Below are 24,068 nucleotides of genomic sequence, written 5' to 3'. Positions count from 1 at the left end.
CTCAAACATTATGACTGGAGGACAATTGTTATGGTTGAATACAATGCACTTCTTAGCAATAACACATGGGAAATTGTGGAGTTACCAGCTGGTAGGAAAGCCATTGGCTCTTCAGGGTGAAGAAGAATGCTGATGGCTCAGTAGAAAGATTGAAGGCTAGACTGGTTGCCAAGGGGTATTCCCAAATACCAGGCTATGATTTTATGGACACATTCAGTCCTGTGGTTTGATTTTTCACAATAAACATATTGCTTTCACTGGTTGTTTCATGCCACTGGCAAATAAAGTGGGTATGAACAATTCCTTTCTAAAAGGTGATCTAATCGAGGATATATATATGCAACAAGTTCCTAGTTTTGAGGAACAGTCTAGTGATGGAGTTGTTCTAGTGTGCAAACTGAAGAAGGCATTGTATGGCCTGAGACAAGCTCCAAGAAATTGGTTTCTTAAGCTAAGAGAATTCTTGCTTAGCTTAAAATTCAAGCCCTCGAGAGCAGATTCCTCATTGTTTATTCGACAAGTAGATTGTGAAGTCGTATACATGGTGGTGTATGTGGATGATATCTTCATCACAGGGAGCTCTCAACTTGAAATCAATCAAATTATTCATGCACTACATGAGAAATTCTCCTTGAATGATCTTGGGTAGCTTAAGTACTTCCTTGGTATCGAAGTTCATCGGTCAGACAATGGCTTGTTCCTCAGCCAGAAGAAGTTTGTCACCGAGTTGCTATAAAAGAACCAAATGCTGAATGTAAACTCAACATCTACTCCCATGGCAACAACAATGAAACTTAGTAAGAACGATGGGGAAGTGTTAAGCAAACCTCATCAGTATAGAAGTGTAGTAGGGGCACTGCAGTACATCTGTCATACAAGGCCATCCATTTCTTTTGCAGTCAATAAAGCAACACAGTTCCAGCAAGAGCCCACTGAGGCACATTGTCTTGCTGTAAAATGCATACTGAGGTACTTAAGAGGATACTAGAGACTGGCCTCTGGTTTTTAACTCAAGCACAAAAGATGGTGGCACTCAATGCTTTTTCAGACTCGGATTGGGGAGGATATACTAATGACAGGAGGTCGATCTCTGGATATTGTGTCTACAATGGGAACCATCTGCTGGCATGGAGCTTAAAAAAGTAACGTGCAGTATCCAGGTCCACTGCAGAAGCCAAACACCGGAGCCTTGCTGATGCCACCTCTGAAGTCGTGTGGATTAAGGCTGTGCTGAATGAGATGAACGTTACACTGCCCGAAGAGCCCAAGGTGTGGTGTGACAACACCAGTGTAGTAGCTATGGCAGCAAACCCATACTGCATACAAAGAGTAAACACATCAAGCTAGACTTACATTTTGTGCGTGAAAAGGTGACAGCTCGTGAAGTTCAAATCAACTATGTATCCACTAGTAGCCAAGTAGCAGACATTCTAACAAAGCCTATTCCCTTGCTCAAATTTGATTTGTTTAGAAGTAAACTGTGTGTTTTTGAGTTGAAGGAAGTTTGTAAGAAGCAGTGTGAATGTTAAACCATATTCGGTTAGGCTGGTAGACGGTTATAGGTTAGTTATAACCGTTCATGCAGCTATTCATACACAGCTTTAAATAGCTGCACATTTCTGTAAAATCATAATGAATAAATTCCATGTTTTAGGATTTCTTTCTTGTTCATTCTTTCTAAGCTTCAAGCTATAGTTAACAGGATCAACCGACCGATTGTGTCGGGCGGAATAGAACCGACGAGGCCCACACCCAGTAGCCAAAGAGTGAAGACAAAACTCTGTTTGGCGTCGTATTCGATGCCGACCCAGTCACAGGCTGGGGTCGATGAGTTCCATTGAACTCGGTTCTCGTGTTTGGTTCGTGAAAGGAAAGCAATGAGAGCTTGCTTGTCTTGAACTGGTTCAGAGTTCACTCCAAAACATATTATCAGAACTAAAACAAAAAAGCACATATAAAATTTACGACCATTTTGATATTTGAGTTGAATAATGAAACACGAAAGAAATGAAGAAAAATGGGGCTTTATTTTGCTATTGTTTCGGCCGACGTCTTAGTTAGGACGGGACCAAAAATGATTTTTCGGATAGAAACCATCAAAGAAAGAGAATGAGAGTGTGGTGACAGGGGATTTACAAGGAATCTCGAGTTTACAAAAATGAAAGATAAAATAAAAAAGAGTAGAAATAGCAGGACGATCATCCTTTTTACCTTATTATCATTATTTTAGGTAAACTACATCAGATACCACCAAACTTTAGGTATTGTATCATTTACACCACTGAACTTTCAATTCTGTTAATTATAGCACTGAACTTTGATTTTCATTTTAATTATACCACTGGATGTTAAATCATTAACAACCGATCCAAACGGTGTCATTTCGATGAGGTGTTATATCGACAACTACCAGCCATGTCATTCATCAGCCTCATCATCATGTCATTAATGATTTAATAATTTAGTGGTATAATTGAAACAAAAATCAAAGTTTAATGCTATAATTGGCAAAATTAAAAGTTCAATGGTATGAATGATACAACACCTAAAGTTTGGTGGTATCTGATGTAGTTTACCTTTATTATTATTATTAGGGTAAACTACACTAAATATCTTCAAACTTCAGACATTGTATCATTTATACCATTAAACTTTCAATTTTGCCAATCATAGCACAAAACTTTAATTTTCGTTTCAATTATACCAATGAGCCGTTAAATTATTAACAATTGTACCAAAATGATGTCGTTTTGGTGAGGTGTCTACGCCGAAAACCGTCAACCATGTCATCACGTTGTTAACAATTTAGAAGTTCAGTGATATAATTACAACGAAAATCAAAGTTCATTGATATAATTGAGAAAATTGAAAGTTTAATGGTATAAACGATAAACACCAAAAGTTTGGTGGTATTTGATGTAGTTTACCCTTATTATAATTGTCCCATTGTACCCGTACATTGAAAAATCTAAAACCTTATATGATAATACACATTTAGTATATAAACTATTAATTTTGATCAATTTTAGAACTTAAACTTTCAATTCTTTTAAAATCACACCTATTATTTTAGTTTTTGTTTCATTTTAGTACCTACCATTAAAAACTCAATGCGTTTAGTATCTAAACTATCAGTTTTGATCCATTTTAGTAAATAAACTTTCATTTTTTTTTCAAAACTTAACATTTGAACGAGGTATTAAAATGAAATAAAAACTAAACTTTAAGTATGGTTTTGAAAAATTAAAAGTTTAGGTACTAAAATATACCAAAACTGATAATTTAGATACTAAACACATAATTTACCCTAACTTATGAATAAACAATATAAAATATAATATCATGATCTCATATTTATTGACAAAATTTTAAGGAAAATTTTATATGATACGAGCGAATTCTTTCCTTTTATATATATCTCAAAATAAGATACTTAAATCTTTTTAATATATATTACATGTCCTATTTAAATAATAAACTAGGGTAAATTACATCAACCATCACTGAATTTTACTCTGTTGATTGGGATCGTTGTAGCTTTTTGTCTTCCTTCGTTTTTCTTCTTTCGTCTTTGTTCTCTGTTGCTGTCTCCTTGCTCTCCGTGACATTAATATGATGCTGTTTTGGAAAAATAAAGTTTTCACCAAAATAACGTCGTTTTGCATCTATATAACAATTCGTTTATAACATCGTTTAGTGAAAAAATGATCGAGCGACCAAAAGTGCTAAATGTGTTAAATTCAGTAAAAAATTTGAACGAGTCTAAAATATAATGCGTAAAATAAGAGAAAAAATAAAATTAAGTGAAAATTAATGTAATTTCCAGATTTTGTACCAATCCCCATAAACTACTAAATAATAAATCTACTTTAAAAATTATATATTGATTCTAAATACAATTAATATAAATGTGAGAGACGCTGGTTGCTTGAAAGTGTAGTCAACCATTTTCTTATACCATTTCCTCGCATGATCGAACACTCATCGCTTTAGATTACCTAACCAAGTTCCCTGCATTGTTTAGGGGTTCAAGGATTTTAAAGACCCAACCTTTAAAAATCAAATTTTACAACTATGTCGCAGACTAACTGGGAAGCTGATAAAATGTAAGTTATTTTCCTCTGTTTTTTTTTTTGCTTTTTGGGTTTCTTTTATTTCATTTCTTCTTCTTTTTGAGCATGGGTTTCGAGTTTTAGCCTCACTGTTTGATGGGTGTTGATGAAAGTTTTCATTTTGTACCATGTACTGATTTAGGGTTTTGTTGGAGACCAATGAAAATGGTTCTTAAATTTTCCCATTGTTGTTCCACCTTTATTGTTGAGAGTATCGTACACAATGGAGCAGAGCTGATAGCATTATTTGTTTTTTTTTTCAAATGCTTTTGAGTTCGAATGAAGGGTTTTGCTTGTTGAAGCTTCTAGCTTTATGTAGTAATATATTATCTTTTGGCTAATGAAAGCTGAAATTTTAAAGTTTGTTCCTTATGAGCACAGGTTGGATGTGTATATATATGATTACCTGATGAAGAGGAAGTTAAATGCTACTGCAAAGGCATTTCAAGCTGAAGGGAAAGTGTCAACTGATCCAGTAGGTATGATGTGTTTTTCTTTTCTTTTCTTGCTTTGAAAGATGGTTTTTTGAAAACTTAATGGTTCTGATTTTTTTAATGTGTTTTCCAGCTATCGATGCGCCTGGTGGTTTTCTGTTCGAGTGGTGGTCTGTATTTTGGGATATATTCATCGCACGGACAAACGAGAAGCATTCAGAAGTTGCTGCTTCTTATATTGAGGTGTGTTTCTGCATCTTGCGATTGCTGTTTTTCTGCGAGTTAGTTGAGCAAGTTTGTGCTGTTTAATTGAATTGTTTGAGAATGGCAGACTCAAATGGTTGAAGCTCGAGAACAACAACAGTATCAGAAGCCTCAGCAGATGCAGCAGATGCAGCAGCTCTTATTGCAGAGGCATGTTCAGCAGCAGCAGCAACAACAACAGCAGCGAAGGGAAGGGACTCAGTTAACAAACGATGCTGCCAATGGCCTTGTCGGTGAACCTCTCATGAAGGATAGCACTGCGAGTGCAATTGCATCCACAAGAAAGATGTATGACGAGAGTTTCAGGTTTCCACGCCAAAGGGATTCCTTGGATGAACCAGCTGTGAAGGTACATTAGCTTGATAGGAATTGGTTCCATCCTTTTTCGCCCATTCTTGCATTTTTTGACATCAGATAAATTGCAGCAACTAGGTGATAATTTGGGCCAGCTTCTGGATCCTAATCAAGCTTCAATCATGAAAGCAGCCTCAATGATTGGCCAGCCTCCCGGGTACTTCTCAATTCTCGTGTTTTTTTGTTTTAAAAGGATCATTTATTATTTTCTTTTGTCATGTTTGTGCTGTGTAAAAACTGTTAGTGGTATACTTGCAGGCAAACACTGCATGGCACACCTGGAAATATATCAGGAAGTCTTCAGCAAATGCAGAATCGAGCTCAGCAGGTTTCAGTTCCCACCCAGGTTTTTAATTGTCATTTTATTCTTTTTTGTATATTTTTTTATTAACTTAGATTGCAGTTTTTGTCAGCCTTTAAATACCTTTGGTTGTTTTATATTCTGTATGCTGATGCAGGATTCAAGGAGTGAGATCAATTCAATGTTGACTCAAAGAGCTGCTGGTCCTGATGGATCATTAGTTGGAGTTCATGGTAAAAATTTTCACCCCAAGAGATTTGCTTCTTAAGGTATAAATTATTGCTTTTATTAACTTGTATCATTCTTCAGGATCAAATCAAGCTGGTGGCAATTTGACACTGAAAGGATGGCCTTTAACCGTAAGTCTTTTAATGTAGAGTTGATATGAAGTTGCTGTTTCCTCCATATTCACAGTTTCATGTGAAGACGATGAATGTTCTTGCTAAATGATGGAACATGCTATGTTAGGGATCTCTTTTGAACATATCATTTGCTAAGAGCACTTGCGCATCTCTTCCTGAATAAAAAAAGATGTTTAAGCTAGATTTTCTGATTTCCTGTAACTAATTTCCAGTACTTTGGATACCAAAACTTTCTCTATTCTGCTTCAAGAGAAGTTTTATGCCTTGGTTGAAGGGTATGTGTGGGATATGGATTACCCCATTGATAGCTGCTGAAGTAACTTTGTCTAATGGATACATGATGAAGATTAGTTTATTTGTACAATTATAGTCCATAGAACTAAATATTATTCTTTCCAAATCCATCTTGTGGAAAGGAGAGTGGAGTAGAACAACTGAGATGATTTAGTCCTGTTATCTATGGTTGAAATCTTATAATTTTTTTTGATAGGAATGAAAGGCCTCGTTAAAAACCCCCTTCTTAATTTAAAGACCTTGAAGAAAGGTCGTTAATCATAGGAAGGAGGAAAAGAGTGCCTTGGAACTTTTATTAATATTGAAAGTTACATAAAAGTTAAAAATAGCACTAAATTGCTTGACATAAGACTTAAACACTCCTCCTCCCAACATAAAAACCTACACACTTGGTCAAGAAAACCACAAATAGACCCTTACAATCAACCTATCCCTTTCTTTGCTAAGCTATCTGCCTCTCCGTTACACTCGTTTGGAATCAACCTTACTGAATGAACCTTTTCACAGATAAGACTCGAAATCTGATAAACAATAGGCGAGAAAAAATAGGTGCCAGAGTCGGGGACTGAATCCATTCCACTGCAGACGAGCAATCACTTTCAACGATCAACCTACCAACTGAAGCCCACCGAGAATACAGAAAAATATCCATGCCTCTTTTTATAGCTTTAATTCAGCAAGTGGGGGGATTGCTTGAGCAATACTCTCTGAGAAAATCAAAAGAGTGCAACCATTCCAATCTCTTAATAAGCCTCCGATACCTCCACCCGAATCGTTCTGCCTAACAGCTCGATCGACATTCATCTTTAGGAAGTCTACTGGGGGGGGTAACCACCGAAAGACAATACGATCTTTAACATTACAAGATGAAACACCATCTGCAAGAGATGGATTACCAATCAGCACATCCTCTTGTATATTAATACCCGGAAATTTGGCATGGAACCATTTAGCAAGCCTGAATCTAACAATGAAGAACAGTGACACTCTGTCTAAAAGAATTCCTTCGAACACCATTGCGTTCCTATGTTTCCATATAGACCAAAAAATGACTCCCAGAATAAACTTCCAAATCGTAGATTTCTCCCTCAACTCACCCCAGGAACAAAGAAGAGAAGGAGGATCTTGTGGTAGAACCATAACAATTTCCCAGAAACTAGCTACTTTATTCCATAGTTCCCAAACAACATTACAAGTGATGAATAGATGTTGCACAGATTCCTCCTGTTTCTTACAAAATGGACACAAAATATCCTCCCCTAGGGGTAGACCTCTCTTAACCACTCAACTTTGACTGCTACTTTCTGGTGAGCAAGCTGCCAAAGGAAAGCTTCCACCCGAGGTGGTGCAAAGCCCAACCAAACCCCTTTCGTCCACACAACAGTACCCCCAGACATATTACCAAGAGTGTTTCTACAAGATTTAATTGAGAACAATCCATCTCCACTAGCGGTCCACGATAAAAAATCATCCACAAGTTCTGAAAGTTGAATATCCTTCAACTTAGACATCAACTCCAACCATTGGACCAATTCCCAATCACACAAATTTCTCCTAGTCTGGACATTCCACACCCAACCATTCGATTCGAAGCTGCCAAACTCCTCAACTTTCCCCTCTTTATTAGGAGAGAGCACAAAAATTCTTGGAAAAAGGAATTTCAGAGAACACTCATCTGCCCAAACGTCATTCCAAAAAGAAATAGACTTGCCATTTCCTACTTTCAATTTCGAATTTGACCTGAGACAATCTCCTACCGAATCATTCTTCAAATAGTTATTAGCTATTCCTCTCAAAATCCAAGATGATTGAGGATGAGATACCTCCCTAATAGACATTGAACTGCGGCTGACCTTGTGTTTGCTGCACAACACGCCTTTCCAAAGGGAATTTTTGTCATTGGCAAATTTCCACACCCACTTGCCTAGTAGAGCCCGATTAGTGAGGTTCAAATCAAGAACACCTAATCCACCACAATTTAATGGTCTGCAGACCGAACTCCAGTTCTCCTAGTGGATTCTCCTCTTTTCCTCTTTATCACCCCATAGGAAATTGGCCATTAACGAGTTTAACTTCTTACCAATTTTGCATTGCATTTTAAACAAAGATAAGAAAAAAATTGGTAAGGAGGATAACACCGACTTCAATAAAACTGTCCTACCGGCCAATGACAGACATGAAGCTTTCCACCCAGCAAGTTTGGCACTAAAGTTCCTAAAAACTGGATCCCATAGAGCCTCTGAATTCTTCTTGGCACCTAGGGGAAGACCCAAATATTCTGTTGGAAAGGAACCTACTGAGCAACCCACTTGTGATGCCCAGTCTGTTAATTCATCTTCCTCCATGTTAATTCCAAAAAGCTTACTCTTAACCAAATTTAAATGCAGACCTGCAATGATACTAAATATCCTCAACACTCTTTTAACGTTCTTGAGCTGAGTAATCGAAGCTTGGCAAAAAATGATTAAATCGTCGGCGAACTGAAGATGAGACAACTTAGTAGTATTATCAGTTTTCCCTATTACGAACCCCTGGAACAGACCCTTGTCCACTGCTTTAGAAAGCATCAAATGAAGCAACTCGCCCACAATGTTAAACAATAATGGAGAGAGACTACAACCTTGTCGTAAACCTTTGGCCATTGGAAACTCATCCGAAGGAGACCCATTCACAAGAATTGAAATCGACGCTGTTGGTTGAAATCTTATAATGATTGTTGACTTTTCTGCGTAAAACGTGTATCAGGTTTTTTGTGTGGGTTTGTTGTTCAAATTTTATTATTTTATAGTTAATAAGGCTTGCAAGATCGATATATGAGTTACTTTTCCAATTGTATCTTACCAATTGTAGGGACTGGACCAACTACGATCAGGGCTTCTCCAGCAGCAGAAAACTATGATTCAGTCCTCTCAGCCATTCAGTCAGCTTCAGCTACAGCAACAACTTCTTCTTCAAGCACAACATAATTTATCATCCCCATCGGCAAATGATTTTGAAAGCAGAAAAATGCGTATGCTTCTGAACAATCAGATTATGGGTCTTGGGAAAGATGGCCAACTAAATTGTCTTGGCAACGTGGTTCCCAAAGTTGGATCACCTATGCAAATTGGGTCTCCTTTTCTGTCTCATGGCGACACTGATATGCCAGTTAAGGTATTTTTGTCTGTGCTGCACATCATTGACAATTGTTAATATTCTCGATGCTTGCATTAGATTTGGAGCTGTTGCAGGACTGTAGCTTCCTCACCCTTGATTAATGGTGTTCATATGTTTCAGTTTACAGCAGCAACAACTGCATCAAACTCATCAACAATCACAACAATTTGCACAGAATCCACTTTCAAGTCAGCAGTCTCAGAGTTCAAATCCCCAACTCCAACAGCAAGATAAAATGGTTGGTACCTGCAGTATGATGCCTGATAGTATCATATCAAACACCTTTACTGGAAAGGACCGGGTTTAACATATCAAAAACCGATCTGTTATTCTCCCCCCTTTTTTTGTTGTTTGTAGATTATTCATTATCCCAAAATACCTAAACATTTTAAAAGATAGACGTGGTAATTATGAGTTTTGACCTTTGGATCTTTCTGATCTATCTCATGGTCTGGGATTGAATTACCGTAACCACTTCATTTGCAAGCTAGTTAAACCAGCATTTCAAATCAATATCCAGCCAGCATTTCTAACTTTAGTATTACATCTTTGCTTAAGGTTTCAAAAAATCAAATTGGCCGAAAGCGGAAGCAGCCAGGGTCATCATCAGGTCCAGTCAATAGCTCAGGAACTGCAAATACCACCGGACCATCTCCAAGTTCACCTTCCTCACCTTCTACTCACACACCTGGTGATGCTGTATCAATGCCCACTTTGCCACATAATAGTGGTTCCTCCAAGTCGTTGCTTATGTTTGGCTCTGATGGTTTGGGTTCCCTTACTTCAGCTCCTAATCCATTGGTAAAACCTCCTATCCATTTTTTCGTTGACATGGTGTCTTGCTTTTGTATTTTCTTTATCTTATTTTCGTGCTGCGCTGAAATTTGGATTTGGTTCTTTTAATTTCTATAGAAAGTTCCCGGTGCAAATGAGTTGGCATCCCAAGTGTATATATCATATTCTTATTCTGATTTTGGTATGACCTGAGAGCAAGCAGGAAATATAGTTGAGAACCTACGAAGAGGTTAAAAAGTATATAAAATAGACAATATATTAAAGAGGTGTCTATTTTGGATTGGCTCTTTAACTTAAAGAATCAATTTTAAATAACTTGATTTCAGAAGAGATACTATCAGAAGTTAAACCATTAAAACTGACAGTCTACTCGTTTAGTCCTAGATTGGATGCACTAATAGGATGAAATTTACGGATTGCCTCTAGTTATTTTGATTGATATTCCATTCTGCTGTGGGGTAACTTGAGATAGTACATCACAGGCTGATATAGACCGTTTCGTGGATGATGGGTCTCTCGATGGTAACATAGAGTCATTCTTGTCTCATGATGATCCAGAGCCTAGAGATAGAGTTGGTTGGTACGGTGATGTCAGCAAAGGTATGTTAATGTTAGTTTTTTTACTATTGGGGCATGCCTACCAGAAATTTCATACAATGAGTGAAATCAAATGAATAGGTATTTAATAATTCTGTAATGTCAGGTTTAACATTTATGGAAGTCCAGCTTATCCAGGCTAGTACAAGTAAAGTCGAATGTTGTCACTTCTCAGCAGATGAGAAGTTGCTTGCTACTGGTGGGCATGATAAAAAGGTACAGGATGATGAGATATTTAAACCTCTTATTTTGGTTGATAGGCAAACTTCAGTTATAAGTTTTTAATTTTTCTATAGAATAAAAAAAACATGTTGCTTGATGACATCATTGCACAGGCGGCGCTGTGGTGCACAGAGTCTTTTGCTTTAAAGTCAACACTTGAAGAACATTCTCAATGGATAACTGATGTTCGTTTCAGTTCAAGTATGTCGAGGCTTGCTACCTCTTCAGCTGACAGAACAGTCAGGGTCTGGGATGCTGATAATGTAAGTAAGCATGCATCCTTTTATAATGGAATGTCTCATGATCACATTGGAGCTTGGTCTTTAGTAAATAACACTCTGTAGCTGCTTCGCAATTGACCAATTCTGCTGTGTGTTTTTTGGTTTATTACTTTTGGAAACTGCTTCAGTATATGACCTAAAGAGCTGACAGCTAGGCATTGAGAACATAAAGACATTTTCTTTAAATTTTGTCATGTGAAGCCATTTGCTCATTGGAATTTGCAAGTGAAGTTCTCTATTATATTTCTCGACTTATGGATGCTTGGTTCTATTTTGCAGCCTTCTTATTCACTTCGTACTTTTATGGGACATTCGACAACTGTTACATCACTTGACTTCCACCCTACCAAAGATGATCTTATCTGCTCATGCGATAATAATGAGATTCGATATTGGAGCATTAAAAATGGTAGTTGTGCTGGAGTTTTGAAGGTATATAACATTACGATTGATTCTCAGGAAATGGTTCTGGACAATGCGTATCCTTGTTTTACTTTTTCTCTTTTGTAGATCTTATTTTTACAGTTAATACCTTCATTTCCCCCCTTTTATCAGGGTGGTGCATCCCAGATAAGATTTCAGCCTCGTGTTGGAAGGTTTCTTGCAGCTGCAATTGATAATTCCGTATCCCTACTTGATGTAGAAGCCCAAGTTTGCAGGGCTAAATTACAGGTTAGTTGGGACTTTCTAGTTTCATTTTAGCCTTTTGTCACCTACAATGAAACGAGGTATCAGTAATTGTTAATGGAATACACTTACACCCTAGCTTTATCGCATATAGAATAAGAAAACTAATTGATCATAATGTTGCAAGGTCCTGGATTTTTTTGTGATGCAAGGCCTTAGGAGAGGTCTTGACTAGAATGAATGTAGTGCTTCGACTGTTGAACGTTTGTATATACCTTTTGCCACGAAGGCTTTAGATGAATATGAATCCACACGCTCTAAAACCTTGTACCTCCATGGTGCTCGAACTTCTCTATTTAGATTTCAGAGGTTTGATTAAACAATTTGGCATCCTGTATGCAATTCCATTTGGTTGTAATTTTGGACATGGAATGCCATCATTTCCCCGAAACAGTATACGCATTTAAGCCTCAATTTTAACTAATCATTTTCATCGCACCGTCATCGCAGGGGCATAAAAGCACCGTCCATTCTGTTTCCTGGGATGCTACGGGTGAGTTTTTGGCATCTGTAAGTGATGACTTGGTGAGAGTGTGGACGGTTGGATCTGGTGGCAAAGGAGAATGTGTTCAAGAACTGAGCTGCACTGGCAGTGGCACCAAATTCAACACTTGCGTTTTTCACCCCTCTTACTCTTCCCTGTTGGTCATCGGCTGTTACAAGACTCTGGAGCTGTGGAACATGATCGAGAACAAAATTTTGACCCGACATGCCCACGAGAGTCTAGTGTCGGCATTGGCAGCCTCGAATAGCACTCACATGGTAGCCTCAGCTAGCCATGACAAGTGTGTGAAGCTCTGGAAGTGATCAAACTCCGGGCGGCATTTTCATCCGCGGTATCGTTAAACCGGTATAGTTCCTTACACTATATATAACAGGGTTTTCTGACATGTCAACTAATCTCGAAGCAGCAAAAATAAATGGTGTTTTTAGGATATTTTTTTTGCCCAAGAAAAAGGTCACACGTAGGCCTAACAAGTTGAAGCTTTGAGATTTATTCATGTGTTTTTGTGAAGGCTAATGTTGTCTGTTGGATTGATAAGAATCGCAGTTTCTTTTGTTCAGTAATAGTTTATCCATTTACCCTTATTAGTTTTTACATTTTTGCAAGTTATATATATATTTTTATAAATTTCACAAAATTTAATAATTTAAACATTTTTTAATATCACACACATATATATATATATCATTTTTTTATAAAAGGACAAAATAACTAATTTCAGTATTGACATGAAGAAAAAATAATTGGTATCGACTCAACGAATTTGTTCCTCGGTTAATCTAATCAAAATCTTTTTTTTTAATCTTAGGTAAGTATGAATAGGGTGTTCAATCAGTTGGTTCGGTTAACCGATAGAATCGAACTTTCATAATTTAATTAAGCGTAATTTTTTCTTTGTTTTAATCGCGGAATCATTTTTTTAAAGTAATTAATTGAAATTGAACTGCATGAGGTTGAAGGCTCTCTCCTATGGAAATTGAAGGCTTCTATAGCAAAACCGAAAATCAACGCAAAAAGGACGACGACGAAGTCTACCATAACAGCAGTTACGCCCAAGAAATCATGCCGAAACCCGAACACTGCCTTGAGTAACAGTCGCGTAGGCATCCAGTCTACTCCGTTCGATAGCTTCACCATCTTGTCGTATTGCGAAATCACGAGGCCATACAAGCTCCAGGCTATGGGGTTGGCCCAGTAATACCATCTCCATCATATAGGGATTCTCTGCAGAATTACACACGTCATTTATTTTATACATGGCAGAGTAGGCAAAGGTGGAGAAACGATAAAACAGTTCATCGGTTCGTTACCTTGTGGGGGATCATAAAGCCGCTGAAAAGGTTCCAAAGCATATAGAACGGAGCGGCGATGATGGTGGCCACGTTGTGGTTCGGTGTGACGGCGGTCGTCATCATTCCGTAAAAGGTGAAATATAACAAAGTTGTGTACATGAAGAATAAGTACCAAATGAACTTCAAAGCACTCCATTCGAATGAGGCCATGGAGTAGAAGATCGAACAGTAAATCACTGATTGTGCAAAAACATACGGGAGCTCAATGGCAACCTGCAGAGAAGTAGCAGAATGGATCAAAGGATGAATACATTTTTGGATCATGTGTAATGGCTGAAAATCGGAGATCGACCTGAGCGAAGGCAAAGGCTAGGCCTGAATACTTTCCGGCGGCTCTTTCTCAGTATGAAACAAATCTCTCGATGGAAACAACGGGTTGAACCACAGTTGCATTTGTGTTACCAATGAAGAGGACTGCGGCATACATGGACCCCATGGCATTGAATAAATCTTGCTGGCTCTCCCTGTGAGTGAAACAATAGACTATAAGTAGAGATGAGCTAACCATAATGGAAGATGGCATTTAAGGCACGGAAGGCAATCCGTTAACAAACTGGAAATGCATAAAACGAAAATGTTCGCTTTGTTGTTTTCCAAGGACAACTGGATTTAAAAGGATGCTAAGTAGTAAACCTTTCCGAACCGAATTTCCAGCATATTGTTCCAAGCATCAACGAGATGACAACAGTATAGAAGAATTTAACCGCTGTATATTGGGGGTTTCGCCAATAAGATAAATTCTGCTTCCAAAGACATGTTAAGAACTGTTTATAAACGGACTGGGAATACTTGGATGGAAAGTTCAATTCTTTTGTGTTGCTACTTGGCTTGCTTAGGCTTTCAACCAGCTCCCTATTGCGCCTGAAACAAAGTAGTGCAACGAAATTAGATGAAGTTTTTGAAAAATGGTTACTGGTTAGAACTAAAACACTAAATGAATAAGCAAATGCAACAGCTCGAATTCCGAAATAAGCATCCCTTACTGAAATAGATTTGATTTTCGATAAATTTCTGCGAAGTCCACGGCCAATCGATTTTCTTCAGCTGTTGAAGTAACCTCAAGCATCCAAGCAGCAGGATTATAGCCAGGTTTGATCTTAGGCACTCCTTCAACTGCCTAGAAAGACAATAGAGTCAGCATGAATGAAACCAACTTCCTTTTTTCTTTTGACAGTGGCCAAGTTCATAGTTCAGTGAACAACGAGGAAACATATAGGAGATAAGCAATCAGAATCTGACCTCAAAATACTTCATGAGTTCGCAAGACTTGGGGCCAAGTGGACCAGCATATATGAACTCTCCTCCGCGCTTCATAAATAAAAGCTGCAATCATAGATTAAAAAAGAAGCTGCCATCATATATGTGCGTGTCATAAGGTTATGTAATCTCTCAACCAAAATTTTAAAGAGAAAGAGGCCACGTCGAAGGATTCGAAAATGTCTATGCTGGGCTGATGGATAGTGCACACGATTGTTCGTCCAGTATTCACAATGTTTCTGACAGTCCTCATTACGATGGCAGCTGACCTAGCATCCAATCCTGATGTGGGCTCATCCATGAAGACTATAGAAGGGTTGGCAACTGCTTCGGCGACGAATGGACAAGTTATTCGCCAGGTCTGTCTTCTGCAAGCCCCCATTTCGTAGACCTCACTATTTCTTATAATGACTCCTGACCAGCTTGTATTTTCTTCTCGATTGAAACTAACATCGAAGTTTACCTTGATTACATCTAAAGGAGGAGGTTTCCATTTTGTTTCAATTGTCCGACTATCCCTCAGTGGCCTAACATTAAACTTGTCCTGAAATATAAGAAAGGAAACTTAGCAAAATCAAAAGAAAAACGCATCAAAATAAGGCATAAATTAGGTAAAACTGAACTTACAGAGAAGAAATCGGTGTCTTTCATTGCCCAGAAGAATAAAACTGTCATTAGTGCTAAGTAACCTCCAAGCACAATGCCAGTTGAGAAAATCTCCTTGAGTTTCCAGCTGTCAGGCTGTGGAGATGGCTTTACTCTGTCCTTGGAAATTGTCATGATTGTACCTATAGATGTGTGTGATGATGAAATAACTCAGATACAAGACAATGGTAGGTTTCTTGGTGGCTTTTACAAAGACATATTAAAGTAATAATAGTCTGATAAAACTCATCTCACCATCATTTAGTATGGCAATGATTAAAACCATGAAGGGTGCAAAGTCAAACTTCCATATCAAGGCTATAAACATGAAGCCAAACTGCCAAAAATGAATATGAATAAGTTAATCCATTTGTAAAATTATTTACAATTATTATTGTTCAAGTCTCAGCAGGTCTGTATATACTTACCACGATACGAATGGTAATTGAAACAGCATAGATCTATAGAAGTCGAAAGGAACAAGAGACGAAGTTAGAAACACTTTCCCCGTGGAGTAAAGGACTGTAAATTGCAAACAAAATTAAGCTTCGATGTGGTTTACAGTGTAGTTCTTCATCCTTTGGAAAATAGCCCTGCTGGTCAGTACTGCACTTTCGTTGTTCAGTGGACAAGCCATCAACTCCTGGCAGACCAATCAATGCCCCAGTTAATGGAGTAAGCTCCACCAGTTCCATCACATTCACCTCCTCAACAAATGCCTGAAAATTCATCCCTAGATAAGTCAATATGATAGACTAAGCTGACAATATAATTAAATTGAAAAAAGAAAACGAAAGGCCTTTTATAATTACCCTTTATGTCTCGGCACCAACATCTGATGGTCACCGAAGCCAAGCAGAGAATAGAAGTGATTCCATTACAGTCAAACAAGGAGAGTGAATATCATTCTGCTCACAGTAACCTGAAATTCTTGCAAAAGTTTCTTGCCTTTTAGGATAACCAGAGATATGTATGCTCCCTTCTATGACCCCTCCGGTTTTTTGACCAGCTAAAAAGTCCATGAGTGCAGTTTTACCAGCACCACTGACACCAACCAAAGCTGTAAGCACGCCAGGTCTAAAAGCTCCAGTAACATTGACCAACAACTGCAACCTCTCTTCCGTTATTCCTTGTTGCTTCAATTCCTGAAAAGATACATAGATAAGGAAAATTGACTAATGTGTATCTCCACAAAACAAATAGAAAAGGTAAAAAAGTCAACAGACTATACCACAGGTATATCTACAAAGTAATTTATATTGCTGAAAGACATAGAAAGTTGTTGAAATGGGAGAACCATTACTCTCTGCTTGAAATATTTTCCTGCCCAGCAGTTGAATAGACTTAAATGCGTGGATGAATGCTGATACAAATTAAAAAGATATAAAGATCTAAAATGTCTATTAGTTACCATTTATTGAGGCTGAATTCTGCAAATAATATCTCAGTTCAGTAACAACGCTTTCACCCTTCCTTCTCCTGTCTCTCTCTTGCAGCTCTTCCTTGGAGAAAACAGCCTGTTGCTTCCCCAGAGCTGTAGTAAATGACAAGGTATAAAATTAATTGTATTTAGACCAGATATGCTAAATGTTTTGCTAGGAAAGGAAGTTCAGGATCTATAAAATTTGAATAGAACAGGATAGCTTACGGTTAAGGTTAGCCAGGAAGAATGTTAACAGGAGATTCAACAAAGCTGTGTATCCCAGCAAAGCACCAACACCTATCCAATACCAGTAGATCTCTGGAAAATAGCTTCGTGCTTTCAACAATGCCTCACCCAATGATAAGTTAGTGTAGTTTCCAGCTCTCTACAAGCAAGGAAATTTAGTACAGTGGGCTTCAATTTTCAAGTTTCACCCTAGACCAATAATGCTGCAACCGTAAATTAAGAAACAACTTTCTGTTGCTTATATCCAGAGTTGATCTACGTACATATATTCAACCCAAATTCCAACTTGAATCATCTCACAGTTCATAGAACGTGTTTCTCACATGACAGAGCCCAGAGAACAGCGAGACAAATATTAATATAGAGAGCTTAATTTTAGCAAAATAAATAGATGGAGTGCCAAGAGACCATTTTCACGAGCTTAAACATGCATGGTCATGGCACCGTTAAACACTTGAAGTATCAAGTATCAACCCTTGTTCAACAGTTATTTCTGCTGATTTTAATCTTCTCCACACAACATTACTATTGCTACAAATTATTAAGAAGCATACATAAAATATAATAAAAAATGTTTTATGATATTACCTTATGCCAGGAATTTCCAAGGAACTCATTGACAGAAGCCGCATTTTGAGCATACATCAAAGGAGAAACCCAATAATCCCAGACCCACCAGCTAGGTATTTGATCTGTCAGATTGAACAAGAGTAAATAAGCATATAGCATCAGCAATTACTACACACACTCACACATGGTAAACATGCCTATCTAGTTACCTCTTGAAATGATATAGCCTCCAAGAGCCATGACGACCAACATAGCAAAAGATCCAAAAGTGTTGGCAACTATCATATTTCTTCCCAAGGATCCCATCACACGGAAAAGAGCTATAGACATCTGGTGTAGACAGAACTACAACAAGAACTGTCGAAGAAATCTGCATTGTTTAGACTAAACTGCCACAATACAAGCCAATATTTATTTGAAATCGAGATTACCTGGTTATGTCAGGATCATAACCAATCACATAGTATGTAATTACCACCCAGAAGCCAGACTCATTGAGTGATGTTGGAATACTTAGCAACCAAGAAGGTAGTGTATAAGCCCAGCTTGGATAGAAATGCAAATCCCTATGCTTGTATAGAACAGGAAGTTTTGCCACCAACATTGAAACCTCCGTAAATTTGATCATTAACGGAACCATATTTTAAAAATAATTAAAAAAACTAATTTTGATTAATTTGATCGATTCTTGATTTATTGAAATTTTACTATAAGTCTATATGAAACAAAAATAAAACTTCTCTCAATCATACAACAGAAGATTATGTCAGCCTTACAAAAATCTAAATTATACAAATTAACCTAATAATTAAGTGTTGCACTTCTACTTTTAGGTTTCGATCTTAATTTTTCTCAACCTCAATTATATTTAGGGTAAATTATGTGTTTAGTATTTAAATTATCAATTTAATCAGTTTTAGTACCTAAATTTTTATTCTTTTTGAAATCATACTTAAAGTTTAGTTTTTTTTAGATAAATGCTTGTATTATTTCCAAAGAAATCAAAGAAACCTGTACAAGAATAAATCAAGAATCATTCACTACTTACATCACCCAATCCCCAATTCCTACTCCAAGAATGGCTAAGTTGCTCTCTAACGCATTCATACCCTCCACCTTCAAACATACTAACTCCTTAATCCAACCCAACAACCCCCTATTCATACGTAAAACATCCTCTGAAAATCCTGTAATTTCTTTCTTTCCAAAGCAACGCCACACAACAATTCCAGGAATTCTAAATATAAAAGAACGCAAAGACTTACCTTCAGCATTGTGACATGCCCACTCAAGCTCCTAACTCCAAGACATGACTGGAAGATAGACTCCGCAAGCATCCAACACACCGCTCCAAATCTGCCTAGAGAAAAAGAATTCAAAGAAAAGATGATCCCGAGTTTCAGGCCCAGACAAACAAATAACACAAGAACTATCCATGGACAAACCAAAAGAAATAAGACGACCTTTGCTAGGGAGCCTATCCAAGACTGCCATCCAGGCAATAAGCGAAAACTTTGGGTATGCCCAGAGTGTCAAACCAATTTCTTCTAACCCTATCACCTTGTACACAAATATAATTTCAAATAGCTGCAATCGAACCATGCAGCCCCTCCAAGACCCCCCGATAACAGCAACAACAGGCCGAAGTTGGAGCAACTTACTTCAAACCCACCCGCCTCTCGAAGAGCTCTCCACTTGCCAGAAGGAGACGCCCTCCAAGATGTATTGATCAACCCAAACAATTTAAAGAGAACCCTTTTTAAGAAGCAAATGCCTAATAAGATGAATAAGGCATGTCTGATTCCAACCTTGAATATCCTTTAACCCCAAACCACCCTCCTTCTTTGGGCAACAAATCTTAGCCCAACCAACACGGGCACCCCTCAAAGGCTTGTCCTCTCCTTTCCAGAAGATCCAAACACAAATCTAATTGATCTTGTCAAGCACAACACACGACAAAACTAATAGTCTACTCCAAAAGCTCTTAATACCAAAAAATAATTGACTGAATCAATTGTAACCTGCCAACATACAAGAGTTGCCTAACCTTCCAACGCTGAAGGCATCTCTCAATGCTTTCAATAAGCAGAGCACAGTCTCTAACCGAAAGCATTATAGGAACAAGGGAAACAACAAGATATTGCACCGATAAAACAACAACAACAACAACAAAATCCTATTCCCATATGCAATGGGGTAAGGGGGAGGTAGGATAGTAGGCTGCCCCCAACGCCAGGTTGAGAGCAGCTTCCGTGGAATACCTCCGGCAGTCAGAAAATTAAAAATAAAGATAAAATACAATGCATGTATAAATAAATAAATAAATACATAGTTGAACAATCTTCATATGTAGAGAAGGAAACACAGAAGTCAGCGATAGCAAGCTACGAGAATGAATAAAGTCAAATGGGTTAAAACCTAAACTAAGGCAACACTACTCTACTACCTTAGTTCTAAGCCTTCATGAATTCCAATGACAGAAATGTATAAAAAGTAAAGGTCATGGAAATTACTACAAAGGCAATTAAAAAATAAGACAGAGATGCTACACCCTATGGCTGTGACCCACACTGCTCGGCAACCCTGGTCTTAAGTCTCCATACTTTCCTATCTGAGGTCATGTCCTCGGTAAGGGTTAAATCCTTCAAATCAGATCTCAAACAGTCTACCCACTTCCTCATTGGTCGTCCTCACATTCTGGCACCATCGACTGTAATCGACTCTACCCTCCTGACCGCATCCGACGATTATCGCCTAAGGACATGCCCAAACCACCGTAGTCTTCCCTCCCTCAATTTTTTGGATTCATGCACCACCCCCAAGGACATCCTAATTGCCGAGTTTGGTGTCATATCCCACAGAGTCATACCACATGCACATCGATGCATTCTCATTTATGTGGCCTCCATCCTCCTTACGTGATCCTTCTTGATTGCCCAACATTCTGATCCATACAGCAGAGCTGGTCTTATTGCCATTTTATAAAATTTTCCCTTAAGTTTTAGAGGCACCTTCTTGTCACACAAAACTCCAGTAGCAGCCCTCCACTTTAGCCATCCCGCCTTTAAACAGTGAGAAACGTCATCATCTACACCCCCATCTCTATGTATCATAGACCATAGGTACTTGAAACAATCCTTTGAGGGGGAACGTGTCCTTCGATGCATACTTCTACATCTTCATCTTTTTGGTTCCCACTGTAGTTTGAACATAAATACTCCGTCTTTTCAATATTGATCCTTAGACCTTTTTCTTCCAAAGCAGTCTTTCAGGTAGCCAGTCTACTATTCAACTCATTTTTTGTTTCAGCAACTAGGACAATGTCGTTAGCAAAAAGCATACACTATGGAACACCGTCTGGTGTCGCACAATAGATTTCGTCCATAATCAAGGCAAAGATATTAGGGCTAAGAGCTGACCCCTGGTGGAGTCTGATTTCCACCAGGAATGCCTCGGTGTCGCCAACTGTAGTCCTGACGTATGTAGTAGATCTACTGTACATATCACGAATCGCCCGGATATAAGCAGTTGGGATCCGTCTCGTTTCCAAGGTCTTCTAGATTGTATCGCGAGGTACGCTATCATACGCCTTCTCAAGGTCCATGAACGCCATGTGAAGATCTCTATTTTCCCCCTATATTTCTCCATAAGCCGTCAAAGGAGATGAATCGCCTCCGTAGTAGACCTGCCTGGTATAAAGCCAAATTGGTTTTTCAAAACCCTAGTAACCTGTCTCAACCTTGCCTCTATTACTCTTTCCCATAGCTTCATGGTATGACTGAGTAGTTTAATACCTCTATAGTTCCCACAACGTTGGGGATCTCCTTTATTCTTATAGATTGGTATCATCGTAGACTCTCTCCACTCCTCTGGCATCTTGGCAATCTCTAAAATAATATTAAAGATGTTGGTCAACCACTTAACTCCCTCTTCTCCTAGGGTCAGCCACACAGAGATAGGAATTTGATCTAGACCGATAGCTTTGTCCCTCCCATCTTTCTAAGGGCCATTTTGACTTCCTCAATCCCAATCCTGCTAGTAGGGCAGTCATTGGCCGTAGTATGATGGACGACTGACCCATCAACATTACTATCTCTACAGGGAGTGGAACTGTTATTAAATAAGCCAAAGAAGTAACTACCCCAAACCCTCTTAATATCATGATCTTTCACTAAAAGAATACAATTGTTGTCCTTAATAAACCTAATGATACCTAGATCTTTTTTCTATTCTCCCTGGCTTTTGCAAGCCTGAAGATACCGTTTTGTCCTTCTTTGGTGTCTAATCTCTTGTACATTTCCTCGTATGCCTTATCCTTTGCTTTAGCCACTGTTTTCTTGGCTTCTCGCTTTGCCTCCTTGTATCTTTATTTAACTCTCGATCTTTCTTCGTCGTCATTTCATTTTAGCAATTCCTTGAAGCAAGTTTGCTTTGTCTTCACCTTAGTTTGGACTTCGTCGTTCCACCACCATGATTCTTTATGTTCCTTGACCTTCCCTGTCGATAACCCAAGGGTGTTTTTGCCCACCTCTCTGATAGAATTTTCCATATTTTTCCATAACATATCTGCATTATTTGATTTTGTAGTTCCAAAACCTGTATGATACAAAACCTTACTCCTAAAGTCATCAGTTGTCCATGTAAGTTCTTCCAAAGGATCTTAGATTTACCTAGTTTAGCCCTCCTATCAGTGCTCTGCCCGTGGCGTACGCGGACAACCAAAACCAACAATCTGTGTTGTGATGCACATGCCTCTTCAGGGAACACCTTACAGTCAATGCAAGCCCATCGATCCCGATTTCGAAACAGGATGTAGTCGATTTGGGTAGAATGTCCCACGCTATGGAACGTAATCAAGTTCACATCTCTCTTGTTAAAGAAAGAGTTAGTGACCACCATATCGTGTGCAGTAGCAAATTCAAGCAACGTACGCCCCTCTTCGTTCCTATTACCAAAACCGAAACCCCCATGAACATCGTCATACCCGTTAATTTCACTACCTATATGGCCATTGAAGTCTTCCCCTATGAAAACTCTTTGGTCCTCCAGAATGCTCCTAAGTACATCATCTAACGCATCCCAGATGCAACGTTTCTTCCCCTCTCCTAGGCCAACGTGTGGGGCGTACACTGAAAGGACATTCACCACTTCCGCTTCTATAATAACCTTAATCATCATGATCCTATCACGGTATCTACAAACTTCAACTACATTTTCCTTGAGCCTAGAGGATACCAAGATACCCACCCCATTTCTAGTGTTATCTACGCCTGAATACCACAACTTGTACCCATTACACTCTCTGGCGCGAGCCCCTTTCCATCTAGTCTCTTTAATACATGCAAAATCTATTTTCCTATTACTTAGTACATCGACCAGCTCCAGCAGCCTAGCATTTAATGTGCCTACATTCAACGTACAAACTCTAAGTCTAGTCTCATTGACACCACTCTGTCGAGCCCGCCCCCTTAACGCCCTATGGGATCTAAAAGAAAGACATGACCTCAAGTAATCATCTATAGGCGAAGCTATGAGGAACTATGAAAAAGGAATCCATAGAAGACATGAGATGCACCAATAAAACGCTAGAGAATTGAGGGGTACTAAGAAGCCTAGTTGGTTACTAAATAGGATTTTAATTTATAAAATACTATTGTTATTATTATTGCTAAAAGCCTAGTGTAAAAGGGAAGAAAATATAATAATATTGATTTTTATTATTATGTGGGGGTAAATATTAATGATTATAATTAATTGCTAAAAGCCTAGTGTTAAAAGGGAAGAAAATAGAATAATATTGATTGTTAATTTATAAAAAACATTCTAATGTTTACTGTCAATTTCAATTTTTTTTGAAAAAATTGAATTGAATACTAGGAGTCTACGATAATGAAAAAAATACAGATCCAGTAAATCCTACTCAAAGCAAAGTAGAAAAATATAGATCCAATATATCCTACTCAAAGCAAAACTACTTTTCAAGTAAATAACAAATTCTATGTAAGTTTAAGATGTCATCAACTCAAAGCCTTAATCAAAACATGTTGAACTTTTTTCAGTAAAATTTCCATAAATAATCAAGTCAAACCTTAGAATCTCGAGATCCTATAATTTTCAAGAACCAAAATACTGAGAAATTCCAAAAAATTAACAGATCAGAAAGCAATTTGGTCAAGATTCACTAAAAGAAAACTAATTTCTCGCTGCTACT

At 38.1% G+C, this 24,068-nt stretch overlaps 1 protein-coding gene and 1 pseudogene across 5 annotated transcripts; one reads left to right on the top strand and one right to left on the bottom strand.

The window, feature by feature from the left end:
* The first annotated feature begins 4,006 nt into the window (after nucleotides 1–4,006).
* LOC120209974 (transcriptional corepressor LEUNIG-like) lies at nucleotides 4,007–12,773 on the top strand. 5 transcript variants are annotated; one of them, XM_039208828.1, is made up of 18 exons: nucleotides 4,007–4,106; nucleotides 4,494–4,591; nucleotides 4,680–4,789; nucleotides 4,878–5,159; nucleotides 5,236–5,321; nucleotides 5,423–5,510; nucleotides 5,623–5,698; nucleotides 5,775–5,824; nucleotides 8,972–9,274; nucleotides 9,399–9,515; nucleotides 9,836–10,078; nucleotides 10,555–10,672; nucleotides 10,776–10,885; nucleotides 11,005–11,154; nucleotides 11,452–11,604; nucleotides 11,728–11,844; nucleotides 12,310–12,668; nucleotides 12,705–12,757. In XM_039208828.1, the coding sequence occupies exons 1-17, from the start codon at nucleotides 4,075–4,077 to the stop codon at nucleotides 12,664–12,666; spliced, it is 2,490 nt and encodes an 829-aa protein (XP_039064759.1). In that variant the 5' UTR covers nucleotides 4,007–4,074; the 3' UTR covers nucleotides 12,667–12,668; nucleotides 12,705–12,757. The 5 variants fall into 5 exon arrangements, with proteins under 5 accessions (XP_039064759.1, XP_039064762.1, XP_039064761.1 ...); XM_039208831.1 differs by having other exon boundaries at nucleotides 5,260–5,321; nucleotides 12,310–12,773; XM_039208830.1 differs by having other exon boundaries at nucleotides 9,417–9,515; nucleotides 12,310–12,772.
* Nucleotides 12,774–12,857: 84 nt separating this feature from the next.
* Nucleotides 12,858–19,970, bottom strand: LOC120209978 (annotated as a pseudogene).
* Nucleotides 19,971–24,068: the final 4,098 nt, after the last annotated feature.

This window comes from Hibiscus syriacus, unplaced genomic scaffold (genome assembly GCF_006381635.1).
Source record: "Hibiscus syriacus cultivar Baekdansim isolate YM2019G1 unplaced genomic scaffold, ASM638163v2 tig00021167_pilon, whole genome shotgun sequence".
In the NCBI taxonomy this organism is placed as follows: domain Eukaryota; kingdom Viridiplantae; phylum Streptophyta; class Magnoliopsida; order Malvales; family Malvaceae; genus Hibiscus; species Hibiscus syriacus.
This window is presented reverse-complemented; position numbering and strand designations above follow the sequence as displayed.

Bases quoted from the DNA above. Each gene is read 5' to 3' on its own strand.
- LOC120209974 (XM_039208826.1), top strand. From the start codon at position 4,075: ATGTCGCAGACTAACTGGGAAGCTGATAAAAT. The intron at 9,275-9,398 runs GTATTTTTGTCT...ATATGTTTCAGT, and splicing joins ACACTGATATGCCAGTTAAG to TTACAGCAGCAACAACTGCA. The intron at 11,605-11,727 runs GTATATAACATT...CCCTTTTATCAG, and splicing joins GTTGTGCTGGAGTTTTGAAG to GGTGGTGCATCCCAGATAAG.